This window comes from Phascolarctos cinereus, unplaced genomic scaffold (assembly GCF_003287225.1).
Source record: "Phascolarctos cinereus isolate Bilbo 61053 unplaced genomic scaffold, phaCin_HiC Scaffold_7;HRSCAF=346, whole genome shotgun sequence".
In the NCBI taxonomy this organism is placed as follows: domain Eukaryota; kingdom Metazoa; phylum Chordata; class Mammalia; order Diprotodontia; family Phascolarctidae; genus Phascolarctos; species Phascolarctos cinereus.
Genome location: NW_027556180.1, coordinates 31,243,815 through 31,265,740, shown reverse-complemented (window position 1 = coordinate 31,265,740; position 21,926 = coordinate 31,243,815). Strand labels below are relative to the sequence as shown.

Here is a 21,926-nt window from a genome sequence, read left to right as displayed (position 1 = left end):
TCGTGTCTACAGCTGTGTGTCCAGTTCAGTCACAAAAAATAATTTTAAAAAATGAAGGGTCTTCCTTCCAAGTCAGAAGCTGTTACTGCCACGCTCAGGGATGGCCAGAAGCCGGCCAGCCAAGGTGTGGAATACCCGTAGGCCAGGACAGTTCCACACTGATGTCTCCCTTCCCTTGATGTAATAATTACAGAGAAAGGAGAAACGGGAAAAAAGAAATGCCACTTAGAGACTCTACAAATTACACATTAGTCAAACCAAGCTATCTGGGGAAAGGTTTCTGTTAATATCTGATGAGGAAAAAAAAAAGTTGTTCCATATTTAAGGAATGACTCTTGCTGCATTTTGAAGTATGGCTTTATTATATATGTATAGGAGGACTTTTTTCTTCCTGGTAGTTACATATCAGGTCTTACAATGGAAGTCAGTAAGAAAAACTAATTTCCTGGAAATCAATTTGTATGCAAATTCTCTAAAACACCACCCCAAGATAAAGCGATAGCGAGTGAGGCAAGAAGGTACTACAGTTGGTATGAGGAAGATCTGGGTCCAAATCCCACTTCAAAGCTTGCTGTGACCCTGGGAAAACTACATAACCCCTCTGATCCTCAGTTTTCTCATCTATAAAATGGTAATAACAAAGGTTGTGCTGACAGAATCAAATAAGATAATGGCTAGAAGATACTTTGCAAACATTAAAGCTCCAGAAAAATGTTACATATATTTAAACAAAGATGGCTTATCAAGGGTAACCTTAGCATTTCTGCATATATGCTATATATGAAGCAAAAATATGCTTATGGATTTTTTAAAAAAATACCAACAGGACCAGTAACTATGGGAGAAGCAGCAATGAAGGAGCATTTATTAGGCGCCTACTATGATGTGTGCATCACTACTCTAAGGGCAGGGGAGGTTGAGGACAGAAAGGGAAGTATCTCTCCCCTCACATGGCTTACATTCTCCTGAGGAAAACAGCAGGGATGCAGACAGATGAGGACATACAAGCCATAGAAAAAGCTGATACGAGGGGGCCATAGAGAGTGGTGGACAGAGAGCAGGTTTTCCTTGGGAGAAAAACCTGGCTTCCAGGCCCTTCTTGACACATCCGGACTGTGAGACCCTTGAGGAGCCAGCCTCTCAGACCCTCTCTCAGGACTGTCCACTGCAGAGGAGAGGTCCAGTGGCACTGACCGAAGGACTTCCTCCTTGGGAGCTCCATAAACCAAGGAGACCACAGGCCTCCAACACAGAGTAGTTGGTGGGAGGCAGGGAGGTCAAGAAAGGGCCCCCAGAGGACGCGGACTGTGGGCTGAGCTTTGGAGGAAGAGAGGCATTCTAGGAGGTGGAGGCAAAGAGGCACCGGCCTCCAGGTCTGGTGGTCACCGTGAGGAAGGTCACGTCTGAGGGATACCAAGTTTGGGCAGAAAAGACCTCTGGAAAGGCGGCCTGAAGCCATGCTGAAGGTGGCTTGACGATGTCAACAGAGGAGCTTGTACTTTATTTTAGAGGCAATAGGGAATCACTGGAGCCTTCTGCGAAGGGGAGTGCCATGGGCAGATTGTGCTTTAGGAATCTCACTAGGTGGCCCAGCAGACAGAGCGCTGGTCAGGAAGACCTGAGTTCAAATCCAGCCTCACACACTTACGAGCTGTGTGACCCTGGGCAAGTCATTTCACCCTATGTGCCTCAGTTTCCTCATCTGAGAAATGGGGAATAATAACAGTACCTACCTCCCACAGTTATTGTGAGGATCAAATGAGATTATGTTTGTAAAATGCTTATCAAGTGCCTAGCTCACAGTAGGTGCTATATATCATTTATATATATATATATATGTATATATATATATATATATAGCTACTATCATTATTATTACTATTATTATTATTAGAAAGGAAAGAGACTGGAAATAGGGAGACCAATTGGAGGGGTACCACAGCAGACCAGATGAGGGCCTGAACAAGGGATGTGGCGACATGAGTGGAAAAGGGGTTGGAGATACGTGGAGATGCAATCAGTGAGGCCCAGCAACTGACTGGATACAAAGGGTTAGGGAAAGGGAAGAGTTGAAAGATTCCAGGTGATTCTCTCTCACACACACACACACACACACACACACACACACACACACACACACACAGACATACAATGCACATATACACGTGTGCATGTACACATGCACATACATACATGTACACACATACACACGTACACATGCATATATGCATGTACACATATACCCATACAGGTGTGCTTTGCAGACACACAATACACACACACATGCACATACACACGTGTGCTTTGCAAACACATAATACACATGCACACATGTGTGCTTTGCAGACACGCAACACACATATGTATACACACATGCATGCACATATATCCACACACATGTGCTTTGCAGACACACAATGCACCTGCACACATATACCCCCATACATAGACCCCTTCTCTCTAGTTCCAGCTTCCTCTCTGAGCAGACCTTTCGCTGGGATGGTTAATGAGTAGCTCGACGACTGGGAGGGGACTTTCTTCTCCCACACGTTCTCTGGGTAGCACACACAAATGGGCAGTGAAGTCTCCAAAGAGCGTGATGCTAACTGGAAGGAGATGCACTGAGGCTCCCATTTAGAGCAGAGGACTAGCCCCCCAATACCCAGGAGCCAGCTGGAGTATATTCTGACATGTTCCTTGGTAGGAAGTTCCTCAGTTACACAGCAGGATGTTTGTATAGAATCTACTTAACAATCTCTCTAATGTCCTGTCCACCTCTAAAAACTATGAGTTATAGAAAAAGTTTTCACTATTAAACATCTATATCTCAAGTTGATTCACACATTCCTATATCAGCCAGCATAAGAAGAATTCATTTCAGACATGGCCAAGCAGAATGGACTTCAAACCAGGAGCCCAAATTTTGAATCCAGTTCTGTTACTGCTGGGTGACCATGGGCCAGTCCCTTCCTGCCTCTGGGTCTCAGTCTCCTCACCTATAGACAAGGGGTGGGACTAAGGTCCACCTCCAGGGTCCTTATTTGGTTCTATGACATCATGGTGCTTATAGAAACACGAGTCCAAACTATGTGGTGCATGGTCAAAAAGACTATTTTTGGAGGGGAATGAAAACTATCCTTTCACGAAAATGCTTACTTAAGGGGGGAAAAAAATCAGCTATTTTTGTTCTAAATTGTTTGCTTAGATTAAGGAAACCAGTTTTTCCACATGCACATCAAAACAAATCTGCAAAACATGTTTCAAACAAAAAAAAGGCAGATGTTCTTAAATATGTTTGAAGAGATTAAGTACAGTTAAGCTCTCTGGTTATTCTAATATGAAGTCCTACAATTAGACGGTTAGTTTTTTTCTTAATAATAGCTTTCCTGATCTGCCTGGGAAATCGATTCTAGCCCTCTCTTCTAGTCTAATTAGGAGTTGGGCCTCCATTCCATCTTGGGAAAAACTGTGAAAGAACTCCATCAAGTCCCCTAAGGCCCACACAGAGAAGCAGCCAAAGACAGCCCAAGTCCCAGTGACGACGAAGGGCTTGCTTCCTGGAGGCCATGGGCTCTGCCTTCCACTTTCAAGTTTATAAGGAAGAAGCCTGCACAGGTCTCATAATCCAAGCGAGGGAGGGCAGTGTGAGGGCAGCGCCCAAAATACCACTCAGCAGCAAATGAACCATTTTCTAGGAAGCATGAAAACTACCAGTTCAGTCACATTCAAAGAACCCAGAACCTTGAGAGTAACTTCTGTGTTTGTGCTGGGGCAGGGAGACATAATTGTGAACCGCACTGTGAAAGGTCAACACATTCTCTCCCTTCCAGCGTTCCTTTCATTCACTAGGCTGAGAGATCAGATCATTTTAAATTATTGCTGGAACTCAGAGAACAAAGCCCTAATCCTTCGGTCTAAAGTATTTTAATGAAGTAATACCAAAGCCTACATTTGCTTCCCGAGCATTCTCAGTTACCCTCAAGGAGACCATCCCCTCCCACAAACATCGGGATGGTTCACAAATTTTAAAATGCATTTTTAGGAAAAACAGAAATTGGCCGTTTATCCTACAATAATCCTACAAGAGCTGTCTGGGAGGATGCTGAAGTTTTCCCCTAATGCATCCTTGGGGCAGCTAGGTGACGCACTGGACAGAGATCCAGCCTTGGAGTCAGAAGGACCTGAGTTCAAATCCAACCTCAGACACTTGACACTAGCTGTGTGACCCTGGGCAAGTCACTTAATCTCAACCGTCTCAACAAAAAACAAACAAACAAAAAAGCATCTTGGCAACCTGAGAGGGGCTAGGAAAGGAAAGGACCAGGCCAAAACGAGAGGAAGGTGCAGGGGCTGGACTTCTGGGACACTGGAGCCTCGAGCCAAGCTGACTTGGGCAAAAACCCCAACGAAGCTCTGCAAGTGAGGAAGGAGGTTTATCAGCTTCAGTAAGGTGACTTCCTGCCACAAGGATGTCCACCACAGGCTACGGACAAGAACAGACTGGAGTCTAATGGAAAATGGCCTGGGGGCAGGCCTGGAAGTAGGTGCCCCTGAGCGTGGCATTCAAGGTGCTGGCCAGCTGGGCACAGGCTTCCTGCATCAACCAAAAGAAGAGTGGCAGCCACGTGCTGGAGTCTGGCCTAGAGCATGGCGCGTACTAAATGCCTTCTTCCCACCACTCAAAAATTATAGAAGTGACCTCATGCTATGGAGATAAAGATAACAGAATTCCATAAAACGGAATTCTATTTTAGGATTATTAAAATTTTTCAGATTGTTAAATGAGAAAAGTAGTAGGTCCTTAGCGCCCATGTTAACTGCTGGAAAGTGAACAAGGTAACCACTTAAATCAGGGGCCGCTCAGCTCTTCAGTCCTGACTCTCTGGCCACAGCGGCCCTCCACGTCTCTGGGCGGAACCTCATCCATCCCTGCAGACGCCTCCTCCAGGACCCAAGCCTCCTCGTCCATCTCCTGCCCTCTCCCTCCCTCCCTGTGCCATCTCCTCTGTCTCGGTCAGTCCTCTGATTTCTGTCTCGGTCTCTCCTCCGAAGCCCCTGAGCACCCTCCTCATGACCCCTACATGCTTCCCAGAATCTCCTCTGTCCTAATGCACACCTTCTATCACTGACAAGTCTTGGACCCTTGACTTAAACTGTCTGAGGACCGGCAGTGTCGCAGTCATCTTTGAGGTCTCTCGAGTGCCCTGCACACAGTTGGTGCCCAATTGTTTGCTGAATGAATGCTCTTTAAAATGAAATTTTACTCTATTTGTCTAAGTATTTTCTTAAGTTAATACTCGAAGATAAACCAGTAAAGCTCACTTTCAGGGAGATGAAAGAGGACTTTATAAAATCCTGCCGGGGAGGCTTCTTCCTGCTCCTGAGGACATGAGACTGCCTCGTGGGACACTCCCTCCGTGGACACACATCTACAGATCACAAGCCCTCTCCGTAACTCAGTACGTGGTCTCTGAGATTTGCTGTGACCAGCCTGGAGAGGAACCTCTGGGACCTGAGCAGCATTTCCAGCTTGGTCACCCCCGGCAGCAAATCTGGAGAAGCTGAGGGTCACCTCCTCACTACAATGAGCTCAACGCCACAGCAGGACTCGGCTGCCCTCAAAATTACATTTGTTCATTTCATTCCCACTTGGGGCAGCAAGGAAACACAAAACACTATGTCTACTACATCACCCTTTTTGTTTAAAGAAGAAAGAGATATTGGCAGAAGAAGAATTAAGGGTGTCAAATTTCTGTTCTACTTCCGTGTGTCGATGTGTAAGTTACAGACAACACCGAAGCAGCCATTCTTATCCAGCATAAACATGTCCAAGCAGTAGCAGCAACTCCTTCAAGCTGAAATAGAAGCAAAACTGCTTCCTGTTCCCACCTTGGTCCCTCTCCTCACAGCTGGACTCTCCTCCCCAGCTCTTGCCCTCATGCGAGGGGACTTCAACATATACCCACACTGACCCTGAGCACCTAGCTCCTCAACCAACTCACTTCCTATGACCTACTCCCCCCACCACCTCCACCATGCACAAAGATGGTCGTGGCACTGAACACGACTTCACCCACAAATGCACCACCTCACTGTTCAAGAATTCCAAAATATCATCATCCAACCATGCCCTGTTGGCTTTCCTCCTCTTTCTCCGCCTTCCCGTACCCAAACCCTAGGCTTCATCCATACCACGACCTCCAATCTTTCTCAGTCTCGTCCCAGGCCATTTCCCCTGCCCCAGCCACTCTCTCCTCTTTTCCCCATCTTGACCCCTTGGTGAACCAATTCAACCCTAGCCTGTCCTGTCCGCCTGAGTCCCTGGCCCCCCCCTTATCTTACTGCTAGCTGTGCCCTGCCAAGCCTCAGTCTTGGTCACCTTCAATCCTGCACATCTGCTGCTGAACCTATTCAGACTGGGTCCAGTACACATTTCTGTTACATGAGCTCACCTGGGCCCTCACTGCTACTCAGCAATCCTACTATACCTCCCTCGTCAGCTCACTGTCCCAATCTCCACAGAGATTTCCCAAGCCTTCCATCCCTCTTCAAACCTCCCACAGCCCCTCTCCCTCCATCTCTCAGCTGAGATCCCTGCCTCGTATTCTACCAAAAAAAACCTGGCCATTCTCCGTGAGCTCCCTCTTCTCCCTTCTTCCCCATCACTCTGACTCCTTCTCCCTTTACCCCTGAATCACAAGAAGATGTGGCCCTACTCCTTACCAAGGCTTGTCTCTCTCTCCCTGTTCAAGGGATCCCATCCCACCCCATCTCCTCCAACACACTGGCCCCCTCTGCCATGTCCACTAATTTTCAACCTCTCCCTTTCTGCTGGTTCACTTCCTCCCACCTACAAACATGTTCATGCCTCCCACAACCTGAAAAAAACCCTCACTTAATCTCTCCTGTCCTTGTGGCCAGACTAATCAAAAAAGGACGTTTACAAGTGGCGCCTCCACTCACTCCTTTTCGAACCCCTTACTACCTGGCTTCTAGCTGTATTATTTTACCTTCTTGTCTCCCCAGTCTCTCCTGGCTCTCCTCCCACTCACCTAACCGCTCCTTCGCTGGAACCTCCCCCAGACTGCTCCCTCTCACCACTGGTGCCCCTTGGGGTTCCGTGCCGGGTCCTCTCTTCTACTTCTCTTGGTGATCATCAGCTCACATGGGTTTAATGACGACCTCAATGCTGACGATCCCCAAATCTACCTGTCCTGCCCAACCTCTCTGCCGACCCATTCTTGCATCTCCAGCTGCCTTTCAGACATGTTGAACTAGATGTCCAGCAGGCATCTTAAAACTCAACATATCCAAAATGAATTCAGCTCGTTCTCTTTCCCCCTACGGCCCCCCCCAGGCTCACAGCTTAGGAGTCATCCTGGACCCCTCGCTGTCTCTCACCCCAATATCCAAGCTGTTGCCAAGGGCTGTCGACTTACCTTTGGAGCCCCTCTCCCATAGGCCCCCTTCCCTGACTGTCCCCACTCTGGTGCAGACCTTCATCACCTCCCCTCTGGACCACCGCAGGTGGGTCTGCTGCTTCAAGACTATGCCACTCCAGCCCATCCTCCATTCAGTCACCAGGGATGCTCCTAAAGCGCCGGTCTGTCAGTCTTTTTTTTTTTTTAAAGGCAATGGGGTTAAGTGACTTGCCCAGGCTCACGCAGCTAGTGAGTGTTATGTGTCTGAGATTGAATTTGAACTCAGGTCCTCCTGACTCCAAGGCCGGAGCTCTATCCGCTGTGCCACCTAGCTGCTCATCATGTCAGTCTTTGATCACCTCCAAGATCAAAGACAAAACGTTATGCCTGGCATTCGAAGCCCTCTAGTTGTCTTACACCCAACTCCCCAACATGCACTCAGACCCAGTGACACTAGCCTCCTGGCTGGTACCCAAACCGCCAGAGAGAATGTGGTCCCCCAGGCCTGGAAAGCCCCCCTTCCTCCGCTCTGACTGCTGACCCCCCGGCTCCCTCCTGAGTCCCGACTAAATCCCATCTTCTTCTCCAGGAAGCTTCCCCCCCTTTTTTTGTAAACTGTCTTTTCCCTCTTTTTGTATTCCCAGCCCTTAGTGCAGTGCCTGGCACACAGCAGGTGCTTAATAAATGTTTGCTGATGATTACTGATGAACTCACCTTCCTCATCTATCCATTTCATGGTGAACAGCTGTTCGTTATCAAAGGAACACATGTCTCGAACCTCACTGCAGAGTCCCTCAAAGGAAATTGATGGTTCAAAGTGTGTTATCATGATGTCCCTGAGGAAAAAAAGAAAGGTGCTTTAAATTCAACAAGAAGATATCAATACTCCATGGATAGCGAGATGGTGGACATTCAATGAATAGCCAGTTAACAGACAATTCATATTACTAATAAACCCACTGTCCATTTATCAATGTGTAGTTATAAGAACAGTTATCATTGTTATAGAATTTCTTCGAACTGTAGGTTCTTAGACTTAAAAGGGTGCTCACAGGTCCTCTTGTAAACCTTCTGCCCAGTTCAGGAGTTCTTTAGGTGGTAGAGTGGCTAGATCACTAGATTTGGACTCAGGAAGACCCAAGTCCAAATCGGGCCTCAGACACCAGCAACCTCAGTCAGCCTCAGTTTCCTCATCTGTAAGACTGGAATAATAACAGCACCTTCCTCCCAGAATTGGTGTGAAGATTATTATATCATATAGGTAAAGAACTCTGTCAACCTTACAGTGCTATATAAATGTCCACTATTACTATTCAAAAATCCCTGACAGACACAGTTATCCAGATTGTGCTTGAATACTTCCAAAGATGGGGAGCTCAATATTTCATAAAGCAGGCAGTTCCAATGCAGGACAACTTAACACTGTTAGAAAATTCTTCCTTGGACCAAATCAAAACCCTTCTCCCTATAACCTCCTCTGCTGTTCTAGCTCTTTACTCCGAAGCGACACAACCTGCCTTCTCCTATACGCCATCCAAACAAACAAAGGCAGCTGAGGATGCCCCATGTGCCTTGGCCTCTCCTGTTCTAGGCCAGGGCATCCAGGTCCGTCTAGGAGGGAGGCTGCCGGCGTAATTTAAGGAACACTGGACGTGAACACAGAACGTGGAGATTCCTGCTCCCAGGCCTGCAACTTATCAAATCACTTAACCTCACTGAGTGTGTCAGTGTCTCCATCTGCGAAATGGAATAAAAGAAGACATCTACTTCCCAAGGTCATTTTAAGGCTCAAACAAGAGAACACACATAAAGTGCTTTGTAACCTCGTATTGCCACGGATAACCCGTCGTGATGACAAGGGTCCCAGGCCTCTTCCTATGCCACATGTCCTCTTTTAAGGGCCATGCTCTAGTTTCTCAATGTAGCTCTTCAAATGACCTTCCCCCAAATTGATCACAATATTCCAAATGTAGACTAACTAATACAGAATACTGTTTATCCTATTTCCATTCATGCACCCTAAAATTTTGCTAATCTTTTCTTTTGGTTACTGCCTATGCAATCTTGGGCAAACTGCTTACGGGCCTCCATTTCCTTCTCTGGAGAATGAAGATGAGGTGGCCTCGCGGGTCTCTTCGATGACTATGCCCACTTTGGGTGACACCCACAGGTACTAATGAAGGCACCTAGAAAGCAGCGCTAAAGAGGAGAAGAATTCTGCAAAAGATCAAAGACCTGTGAGGCAGCTCCGGTGTTTCCAACAGCTGCCCTGAAGCCCTAAACCCCACAGGAGGCAGAAGAGTAAGGCAGGTTTGTGAAGGAAAGAAGGTGGTGCCGGAGATGACGACTGCTGAGCTAAGGCTCCCTACACCTCCCGGCCAAGGGGCCAGACTAGTCCAGAAAAGGGCTTCGAAGAACAGGATGCCAAGCACTACAAAGCTGTGTGCCAACCAGCCCGACCACTCTGGAAACCACGAAGAGGGACGTGAGAAAAACCGGATCTCGTTAAGGGACATAGGTCCCCGGTGAGGCCAAGGACAGGAAGCTTCTGGGTGCACTGACACAGTCACAGAAGCACCTTTTGTGGTAGCACGCAAACCAAGAAAAGGAAATAAAGTGAGTGCCCACTGATTGGGGAACGGGCTGAACAATCCATGACAAACAAATTATACAGAGAATACAATCACTCCTTAGAAAGTAAAAGACAGGAAAAAGTGAGAGAAATATGGGCCTCTTATATAACTACTGACACCGAGTGAGGTAAGCAGAACAACATCCAGAACTCCAACTATGTAAGGGAAAATAATAGTAATAGCCAGCATTTATACAACACTTAAAATCTGCAAAACCCTTTCCAAACATTATCTCATTTGATCCTTGAAACAACCCTGGGAGGTTGGTGCTACAATGATCCCCATTTTAAATTTTTTTTTAAATTTTTTTAGACAATTGGGGTTAAGTGACTTGCCCAAGGTCACAGAGCTAGTAAGGGTGAAGTGTCTGGTCTGAGGCCAGATTTGACCTCAGGTCCTCCTGACTTCAGACTCAGTATGCTATCCACTGCGCCACCTAGCTGCCTCGATGATCCCCATTTTATAGATAAGGAAACTGAGGTAGACAGAGCTGGTGTCATACAGCTAGTGAGCGTCTGAAGCTGGATCTGAACTCAGGTGAAAATGGCTCTCTCGGGATATCTCTTACTCAGGGGCTGCAGGGTAGGCGAGAAGTACAGTCTGTCAAGAAGGGAGAGTCACGTGAGAAATCTAGGCATTGGGGGTCAAGGATGACGGGGGAGCGGCAGCTAGGTGACACAGTGGACAGAGCTCCAGCCTTGGAGTCACCTGAGTTCAAATGCGGCCTCAGACACATGACACTCACTAGCTGTGTAACTCTGGCAGGTCACTTAACCCCACTGCCTAACCCAAAAAATAAAAGGATGACAGGGGAGAAGACAGGCAGAAAGAGGCTAGAGGAGAAGAGCAAATGGATCACTGTTAGCTACATCTTCTCAAAGGAATTCCATACTCTCACCGTCGGCTACAGTTCTCTGTGTCCAAGCATTTAACCAATAATTCACATTTCTGTCATATTTTAAGATTTGCAAAACACTCGATCTACATGCTCTCATCTAACCTTTCCCACAACCCCACTGAGAGATAAGTAAACTACAGCTAAGAGAGGTAAGGAACTTGCCCAGGGCCACACAGCTCCCCAGTGTCTGAGGCAAGGCTAAACTCGGGACTTCCTGCCTCCAAGTACACGGCGGCGCTATTCATGAGGACACACTGCCTCTCTCTCCAGACACCAATGACCGCTGGACAGGACCTTACTGATAAGCCTGCCCCAACCCTGCACTCTCCAGGAGCACACAGAGAGGCTGTGTGATTTACCAGGGGCACAGCCAGAAATCAAAGCTGGGCCCTCTTTCTTTCAGACGCCCTTTTCACTTTGTTGGTCAGTCATGTCCGACTCCTCATGAACCGGTGGACACTAGGACCGTCCATGAGGTTTTCTTGGTTTGCCATTTCCTTCTCCAGTGGATTAGGGCAACCAGTGGTTAAGTGACTTGCCCAAGGTCACGCAGTATCTGAGGATGGATCTGGACTCAGATCCGCCTGCCTCCAGGCCCAGCGCTCTATCCACTGCCCCCCACCTTTCACTATACCATACTAAGAATTCATTAGCTTGCTTCAATGACAGTTTTCATTCTTCAGAAATGGACTTGGGTCCAACGGGGAGAAATTTCATCCTGGATCTCATCCTCACCAACAAGGAGGAACTGGAGGTTGGGGTGAAAAGTACCAGAATCATGGTGGGAGGTTCCAACTCCATCAGAGTCCTTGTGAGAGGATGCAAGGAAAGCCGGGAATCCTCAGACATGCATCTTACCGCCCACCTGTCTGAAGAGCACATTTCAAAGGGTTTGCAGAAAGGAAAAGATGAGCTCCCACAGACTAAAATCTAAAGGGTATAAATCCATGAGAGACAGGAAGCTCTAGAGAATGAAATTCCAGAGACATAAAGGAAACAATTCTGATAAGGAGGAGAAGAGGAAGTGAGCTAAAAGAAATGACTGATGTGGACTCGCTGCCTTCGACTGGGTAAAAGACAGATACAAAGCTGAGTGATGGAGGACGTTCGTGAAGGCGGGAGCTCGGCTTGAGCTGAGGCTGGAAAGGAAAGCTTAGGGGGTTTAGAGGGCAGAGTCATAAGCCAAGGCAAAGAAGAAGATAACAAGTACGTGCCTAATTTCCCTCTATAAATCCACATCACCCATGTCAAAAGCACTGCATCCTCAGGTACTAGGGTGTGTATTCTCCGTGTGACCTTGGGCAGATTAACCTCCTCCAAGGCTAGTCGTCTCTGGAAGCTGGACGAGATGCTGGAGCTCAGAGGCATCAAACTCTCCATTCCAGCAAAACTCCTGAGAGCCTCCAGAACCAGATTAAAAATGTAACTGGAGGGGCAGCTAGGTGCCGCAGTGGACAGACTACAACCTTGGAGTCAGAAGCACCCGAGTTCAAATCCAACCTCAGACACTTGACATTGGCTAGCTGTGTGACCCTGGGCAAGTCACTTAACCCCGACTGCCTCACCAAAAAAAGCAAACACACACAAAAAAAGTAACTGGGAAAAATGTTTAGCAATATAAATGAAAATACAATACAATACAATACTGTTACTATGTCATTTTCTAAGCCAACATGCAGGCTGCAGGATCTGTGCCTGCTTGAGTTTGACCCTGCTGCACAATCAGGCAGGGGTGTGTGTAACAGTGCCCACGGATCAGAGGCGGGCCTGGTGCTGCTGAACCTTCATTAATAACTTGGATGAGCACAGACGGCACGCTCATCACATCTGCAGGCAACGTCAACCTGGGAAGCACAGCTAATAGACATGCCGAATGACAGTCAGGGTCTTAACAGGCAGAACATCAAGACAAATCCAAGATGAAATTTGAGAGCAACATAATTATGAATTCAAACTTGACTTTAAAAAGTCAACTTCATAAGTTCAAGACAGGGGGTACAAGTCTAGACAGCAACTGGGGGAGGAAGATATGGGGGCTTCAGTGCACGTGGGTTCAAAGTGACTCTACCGAGTGACACGGGGCCAGGACAGCCAAGTCAACGTCAGAGTGCAATGAGAGAGGAGAGATAGCGTGCAGGACTAGGGAGCGCTGGGAACCTCAAAGGACCGATAAAAATGCATGCTGGTTTTACCAATCTATTCAAAAGGGGGGCTTTAAACAAAAAAGAAGAGAGAACACTGCTTAACAAACAGCTACCAAGCTGAATTAGAAGAGCAAGAGGGTGAAGAGAGTCACTATTGCATTTGTGTCCACCCCCTCAGAACTTCATCCACAGCTCAAGCATCTTCTCCACCCTTTGGCTTTCTGATCAACGCCATTTAACAAGGTTTTTCTTCTTCACAACAATTCCAAACCTTCTCCTCTCTCCCCAAACCTCCATGGCAGCCTCTCAGCAGAGGGTCTCACCTCCAAAGTCACCCATCATGGGCTCCCCCCCTCCTCCCCCCCCCAGAACAAGAGCCTCTAGATCACCCCCAGTTTGCACTTCTTTTGTTCCTGCTTCTGAGACGCGGGTCCTGTAGCCCCACTGACATACACACACACACACACACACACACACACACACACACAGGGGCAAGCTCTTGGCTCATTACTTCATGTTCAATCTCTCTTCATTCTCGGGAACTCCTCTGCTAATGCCTACAAACATGCCCAAGTCTATCACCTCCAAACAAATCGAACCTCACCAGCCCCAAGCCTCTGTCGTGTCCCATCACCACCTCAAGCTCTAGTCCTAACGGCTCTTCCCCTTCATTCTTCCTTTGCCAACATCCAACAGGGGTCATGGTCTGGGACAGTAACAAGGCCTTAGTGAGGACGAAGGCTATTTCAGCAGAGCTAAAGCATAGGGAGAGATGGAGGTCATGGTTTTTTTACAAGGATTTCAGGATTTCACATTCTCCCTTGAGATTCACTCCAGATTTATCACCAGATCCAGACCCCAGAAGCAGCTGTCCACCAGCCCCAAGGGCATTCATCTTCTCTCCTTTCTCTAGACAGAGGGGGTGCTAAGCCCTATGAATACAAAGAGGGGTGAAAACAGCTCCTGTCCTAAAGTCCTATCCTTGAGCTCTAATAAGGAACACAACAGGCAAACACAACTCTACAAACAAGGTTCGGACTAGATAAACCAGAGGTATCTCTGAGGGAAAGCCCTAGCATTAAGGGTTAGGGGAAAGGTGTCTTGCAGAAGGTAGGATTTAGCTGGGACTAGAAAGAAGCCAGGAAAATCAGGGGGCAGAGAGGAGGGGGGGGCATTCCCGGCACAGGGGATGGCCAGAGGAAATGCACAGGTGGCAGACGAGTGTCACGGTCAAAGAATTTCTCAGTATCTCCCCTTTCAGACTTCAATGCATAACGCTGATGTCCTCTCAAATAGCTTCACCTCCCAGTTTCTCAGTCTCAACTCCCATGACCTAACCATCCAACACATTCACCACACACAGAGGTGGTTACACACTTCATCTCGCTGTCACCCACAAATGTTCCACTTGATCATTAAAAACACTGATCAAATCACAACTTACCATTCCATCTCTCCCTGTGCTTCAATCTGTTAAAGATTAGCCTTCATCCTCACCAAAACCTCCTCGCCTCCCATCCCTGCCCCCTGCTCTAACCTCCTTCTCCCCCTTTTCCAACGCTGACCCTCGGGTTAACTACTTCGAATCTATACTGTCCTCTGCTCTCAAATCCTTCCAACATTCATACCTGCAAACCTCCCACCACCAGCCCTTCACTCCAACCCCAGATGTTGAACAGAGATGCCACGTGAGCCCACTGTAAGTGACCAAATCTCAACTCAGTACTCCTTACATAAAACAATCCCTCTGCTCCTGCCTAATCGATTCTCTAACCCATGCCCTACAAAGACTATTCCTGACCTCTTCTCTCCTCAAATTGCCAATTTCAGGCCCTTCCCCATCCCCACACTTGAAGACCTCACCTTAACAAAAACTGAGAAAACTGAGGCCATTTTCAGGGTGTTGCCTTCTCTACATCTCCACTCCCTTGGGCTTGATCTCTCATTCTCTCTTCTTTTAAAGGAAATGCACTTCCTCCTCTCACCCCATTTCCCTCAAAACTCTGCTGCAGTCTAGGAAGAAGAATAACCCTTCTTCTCGCCAAGGCCCATCCCTCTCCGTGGAGGTCTGATCTGATTCCCTCCTGTCTTCTCCATCAGACAGCCTCCACTAGCCACATACTTTCTTTCTCTCATCTTCGCTCATCTCCCTATCCCTGCAGGCTATAAACCCCTTCAAAGCCTCCCTCACTCTTACAAGACTTCTGAAAAGGGGTTCTGGCTCCCTCAGGCTGGAGGCCAATCATCCCCAAAGCCCTCACTTCCTCTGTTCTCACATCTCAACCCTCACTGCACTCTGGCCTCCAACCTCATCTTTCAGCAGCCACTGCTCTTTGCGAAGTTGCCCAAGGGGATGCCTCGGACACTGCTGACTCCTCTCTTCTTCTGGTAAACCTCTGTCCTACCTGGGTTTCCAGGACTGTGGAATCTTGCTTTTCCCCCTACCTGCCAGGCCATTCCTGCTCCTTCTGCTCACTCAAATCCCACTGCCTCCGGGTGTCCTCCACGGCTTCTACACTTAGTCTCCCCTGTGGACTTCATCAGTTTCCTTGAGATTAATTGTCACCACTTAGACGGCCACCTCGATTCTATCCTCCAGCTGTCTCTCTGAGCTCCAATACCGCACCACAATCACCTAACGGACATGTCAAACTGGGAGTTCCACAGGACTCTCACTCACACTCCTCCAAACAGAACTCATTCTTCTTCCGCCTAAAACCCCCTCCCCTTGAACGTCCAGTTTTTGTCAAGGGGATCATTAACCCCGTCGTGCCCCATGTTCATGACCCTGCTGTTATCTTGGACTCTTCCCTAGCCTTCAGCTCACATATCCGATCAATTGTCTGATCCACACCAGCTCTGGCATCCATCATCCATCACCTACTTCCCTGACAGCCCGATTTCTGCCCCTCATCACCTCTTGCCTAGATTACGGGGCGACATTCTCCTAACTGGTGTCCCTGCCTCAAGCCTCCGCCCTAGGAAGTCTATCCCACAAGAGAACGATCAAAGTGATTTTCCTAAAGAGAGGGTCTGACTGTGCCATGACCCTACTTAATAAGTCCCAGCAGCTTGCTTCCGCCTCTAAGATCAGCTACGAACTCTCTGATTTGGTGATTTACCACCTGGCCTCAATCTTTTATTCTTACTTCATTATATTATTCCCTTTCCCTAACTCTAAGGTCAGTCAGTCAGTCAGTCAATGAACATTTATTAAATGTTTACTCTGTGCCAGGCTCTGTGCTAAGACCCAGCCAAGCTGGCCTCCTTGCTGATGTCTTCGGCCTGTACCACATGCCTGTCCTGCACATCTGAATGTACCTCCTTTTCACCTGTGGCTCAGAATCTCACTTCCCTCAAAACTCTGCTCAAGCACCTCCTTCGGTAGGAACCCTTTCCTGATCCCTTCCCATGTGCTAGCATGGGGCCTGCCCCCATTTACTGCGCGTATTTGGAACGTGTTAGACTCCACAGACTCAAAGCACCCCGAGGGCAGGGCGCACTCATCCCCAGAACCGAGCACGCTGACTGGCATCAAGTGGCGCTGCACAGCTGCTCACGGGCAGGCACTTCAGTGACACTGCACGTGTCAAAGTGCTCACTGCCAGCATTCTCCCTGCCCTCCCAAAGAAGCCCTCGGAAGCCTGCTAAGTCCCAAGACCAACCTGCGAATCAAACGGCCTTTTCCCAGCCTTCATTTTCCTTGATTCTCAGGGCCTGAGAAACTGCTAAGCGCGTCCTCCCTGGGCTCCCCAACAGCACTCTCATCTCACCGTCCCTCAGCAGGCCCACTGGATCATCATCCTTTGCCCTTCAACTGGGGACCGGCTAAATAAACAGAGACACGTAAATGTAATGGAATATTACTGGGCTATTTAAAAAAAAAAAGATGAATACAAAAACTACTGAGAGACATAGGAAGACTGTTAAGAATTGAGGCAAAGTGAAGTCGGCAGGACCAGAAAAACAATACACACAATTATTCCAACAGCAACAGAACCCCAAACTGAGCACTGTGTAATCATAAAACCTTGGCCCCAAAGAACATAATGAAGCTGCGTCTCTCTCCCTCTCTTCTTTGCACGGTCGAAGTACCAAGGGGATGAACACCACACATACTGGTGGATTTAACTGATGTGTCCACCAGTTTTGCTGTATTTTTTTTTTGTTCTTTGTTGTAAAGAGAGCTCTTTCAGTAGGAGAGGAGTTATCTTTTGATTTTACATCAATAAAAATTTTAAATATAAAGCAAGCTCCTCGAGGGTAAAGATTATTTGGTCTTGGTCTATTCCCCAGTACACAGTAGTGGATGTTTAACATTTGTTGAGTTGAGTTTGAACAAGCAGATCATAAAAGAATACTATTACAAAATCATCTGTCCAAGTCACAATCCTAAAGCACTGGTAGGGCCATATCAATCTTCCACTGTAACTGAAAAGGCACCATTAGCATCAAATATAAGCTCTTCTCACATATGACAGGCTCCAACCATGCCAATCTTCTCCCTCCTCACCCCTAACACGTCTTCTCCCACTTCCACGCTTCAGCACTGCCCGGACCCCAAGCACAGAATGCTGCCTCTCTGCTCACCTTGGAATCTCTGGTCCTCTTCAGGACTCAGTTTAAGCAGCACCTACTCCCTAGGCCTGTACTGGTCCTCTGCACCTCAGCCCAGCTGCCTTGCATCTACCTATGTTTTGTCCTTATCATATGCATGTATGTCATCTTCCCTGTCAGAATGTAACCTCATATAAAGGCCTTCCTAATAAGATCAGGGGTGAAGCAAAGGTGTCCATTATAACCACTAATATTCAATACTATGTTAGAAATGCTGGCTATAGCAATAAGACAAGAAAAAGAAATGGAAAGAATAAAAATGGGTGATGAGAAAACAAAACTATCACCTTTTACAGATGATATGATGGTATACTTAGAGAACTGTAAAGAATCGACTAAAAAACTGTTTGGAACAGTTAACAACTTTAGCAAAGTTGCAGAATATAAAATAAACCCACCTTAATCATCAGCATGTCTATATATTACTAACAAAGTCCAACAGGAAGGCATAGAAAGAGAAATTCCACTTAAAATAAGTGCAGACATTATAAAATACTTTGTAGCCAAGACAAAACCAGGAACCCTATAAACACAATTGTTTTTCAAACAAATGAAGACAGATCTAAACAACTGGAGAAATATTAATTGCACATGGGTAGGCTGAGCCAATATAATAAAAATGGCAATTCTACCTAATTTAATTTACTTACTCAGTGCCATGCCAATCAAACTATTAAAGAATTATTTTATAGAGCTAGAAAAAATAATAAAATTCATCTGGAAGAACAAAAGGTCAAGAATATCAAGGAAATTAATGAAAAAAAAATGTGCAGGAATGCAGCCAGGCTATACCAGATCTCAGACTATATTACAAAGTAGCAATCATTCAAACAATCTAGTGCTGGCTGGGAAATAGAGTAGTGATCATTGGAATAGGTCAGGTACACCTACACAGGAGTGAATGACCATTGTAGTCTAGCCTTTGATAAACCCAAAGATCCAAAATGATCCCAAGAAGTTTTTTTGGGAAAAGAACTCATTTGAAAGAAAAAATTGCTGGGAAAACTGGAAAAGTGTGGCAGAAACCAACTACAGACCAACACCTCACACTGTATATACCAAGTATATATGAAAATGGGTACATGATTTGGACATAAAGGGTGATATCACAAGTAAATTAGGGGAGCAAGGAATAGTTTATCTGTCAGATCAATGGGTAATGGAAGCGTTTATGACCTGTTTAAACAAGAGATGGGATCACAGGAAGTAAAATGGACAATTCCGACTGCACGAAATTTAAAAGTTTTTGCACAAACAAAATCAGTGCAGCCAAAATTAGAAGGAAACTGGGGAGAACATTCACAGCAAGTTTCTCTGGTAAAGGCCTCATTTCTCAAGTACATGGGGAACAGCACCAAATTTATAAAAATGATAGCTATTCATGGGGGCAGCTAGGTGGCGAAGTGGACAGAGCACCAGCCCTGAAGTCAGGAGGACCACAGTTCAAATTCCGCCTCAGACCAAACACTTAACACTACCTGTGTGACCCCGGGCAAGTTGCTTAACCCCAATTGCCTAAAAATAAAATTAAATTACATTTAAAAAAAAATTAAAATAATAGCTATTCCTCAACTGATAAATGGCCAAAGGACATGAACAAGGCAGTTTTCAGAAGAAGAAATCAAAGCTATCAATAATCACATTTTAAAAAATGCTTTAAATCACTAGTGATTAGAGAAATGCAAATTAAGACAACTCTGACTGAGGTACCACATCACACCTATCAGATTGGCTAATGTGACAGAAAAGGAAAATGATAAATCCTGGAGGGGATATAGAAAAATGGGGACACTAATGCACTGTTGGTGGAGTTTTGAACTAGTACAACCATTCTGGAGAACATTTTGGAAATATGCCCAAAGAGCTATAAAACTGTGCATAACCTTTAATCCAGCAATACCACTCCTAGGTCCATATCCCAAACAGATCAAAGAAAAGGAGGGAAAAGGGCCCATATGAAAAAATACTCATAACAGTTCTTTTTGCAGAGGCAAAGAAATGGAAATCAAGGGGATGGCCAAACAAGCCTTGGCATACGCTTGTGATGGAACACTGTTGTGGTGTGAAAAATGACGAGCAGGATGGTTTCAGAACAACCCGGGAAGATTTATATGAACACATGCAAAGAAGTAAGCAGAATGAGCAGAACACTGGACACGGCAAAAGCAATATTGTGAAAGACTGAGCTACTCTGATCAAGACAATGACCCAAGATAATTCCTAAAGACCCATAATGAGAAATGCTCTCCACCTCCAGAGAGAGAGCTGATGAACTCTGAGTGCAGATGGAAGCATGCTTTTTTCACTTTCTGTTTCTTGCTTTGTATTGTTTTTTCTTGCAACATGGATCAATATGGAAATATGTTTTTCATAATTTCATATGTACAACTGATATATTGCTTGCCTTCTCTTTATTTTTTACTTATTTTGAAATTTATGGACTAAAACAAGCATTTCCATAATATAGTATAATTACAAAAAAAGAGAGAGTGCACATGAAACCGCAAATTTGTTATGTACAGCCTGCTATTCCTTTAAAGTTATCATGTATATTTCTTTTCTTTTTCTTCCCTCCCCTCTCCCCACCCTAAAGATAGCTATTATTAGACACAAATATATGTATATGTGTGTGTGTGTGTATATATATATATATATATATATACATATATATGATATATATGTAAAATCATTCTAGATATACTTCTATTTATCAGTTCTTTTTCTGCGTGCAGATAGCTTCCTCCTTCATAGGTCTTTTGTGGTTAATGTGGGTATTTATAACAGTCAAAATGACCTATTCACTCCAAGTCATTCTTAAAACAATATTGCTGTTACTAGATACAACATTCTCTTGGTTCTGCTCATTTTGCTCTTCATTATTTTAAGCAAGTCTATCCACGCATTTCTAAGATCATAGAACTCATCATTTCTTTTTTTCTCTCTTAATTATTTTTAATTTTTTTCCAATTCCATATAAAGATAATTTTCAACATTCATTCATTTTTGTAAAATTTTGAGTTCCAAATTTTTCTCCCTCCCTCCCTTTCCTCTCCCCCACCCCCAACACAGCAAGCAATCCAATATAGGTTATATATATACAATCACGTTAAACATATTTCCATACTGGTCATATTGTGAAGGAAGAATTAGAACAAAAGGAAAAAACCATGAGAAAGAAAAATAGGTGAAAATAGTATGCTTCTATCGGCATTCAGATTCCACAGTTTTTTCTCTGGATGTGGATAGCATTTTCCATCATGGCTCTTTTGGAATTGTCTGGGATCATTGTACTGGTGAGAAGAGCTAAGTGTATCACAGTTGATCATTACTGTGTACAACGTTCTCCTGGTTCTACTCACTTCACTCAGCATCAGTTCTTTAAGTTTTTCTGGAATCCGCCTGCTCAGCATTTCTTGTGGAACATTGGTATTCCATTACATTCACATACCACAACTTGTTCAGCCATTCCCCAATTGATGGGCATCCCCACAATTTCCAATTCTTTGCCACCAAAAAAGAGCTGCCACAAATATTTTTGTACATGTGGGTCCTTTTCCCATTTGTATGATCTCTTTGGGATACAGACCCTAGTAGCAGTATTGCTAGATCAACTGGTATGTGCAGTTTGGTTGCCCTTTAGACATGAACCCCCTTCTCATTTCTTACAGTACAGCAGTATTCCATCACAATCACATACCACAACTTGTTCAGCCATTCCCCAACTGATGGGCATCCCCACAATTTGCAGTTCTTTGCCAACAAAAAGAGAAGTACTATAAATATTTTAGAATATATAGGTTCTTTTCCTTTTTCCCTCATCATCTTTGGAAACAGACCTACTAGTGTTATTACCAGGTCAAAGAGTACAGGTGGTTTAATAACTCTTTGGGCATAATTACAGATTGCTCTCCAAAATGACTGAATTAGTTCACAATTCCACCAACAATGAATTAGAGTCCCAATTTTTCCACATCCCCTCCAACATTTGCTGCTTTCCCCTTTTAGCCAATCTGACAGGAGTAAAACGATATGTTTTAATTTGTATTTCTCTAATCAATAATTAGATTTAGAGCATTTTTTTATGACTATAAATTGTTTTGATTTCTTTATCCAAAAACTGCCTGTCCATTTCCATTGCCTATCAACTGAGGAATGACTAATATTCTTATAGATTTTTTACAAAGTTCTTTATACCTTTGAGATAGGAGAACTT

General features: G+C 45.4%; 1 protein-coding gene across 1 annotated transcript in view; it reads right to left on the bottom strand.

The window, feature by feature from the left end:
- The window catches only part of PRKCI (protein kinase C iota), a 77,470-nt gene that overhangs the window by 44,483 nt on the left and 11,061 nt on the right, over positions 1-21,926 (bottom strand). Inside the window, 1 exon segment of the mRNA XM_020979951.2 lies at positions 8,136-8,257. Coding sequence (XP_020835610.1) covers positions 8,136-8,257 — 122 coding nt within the window.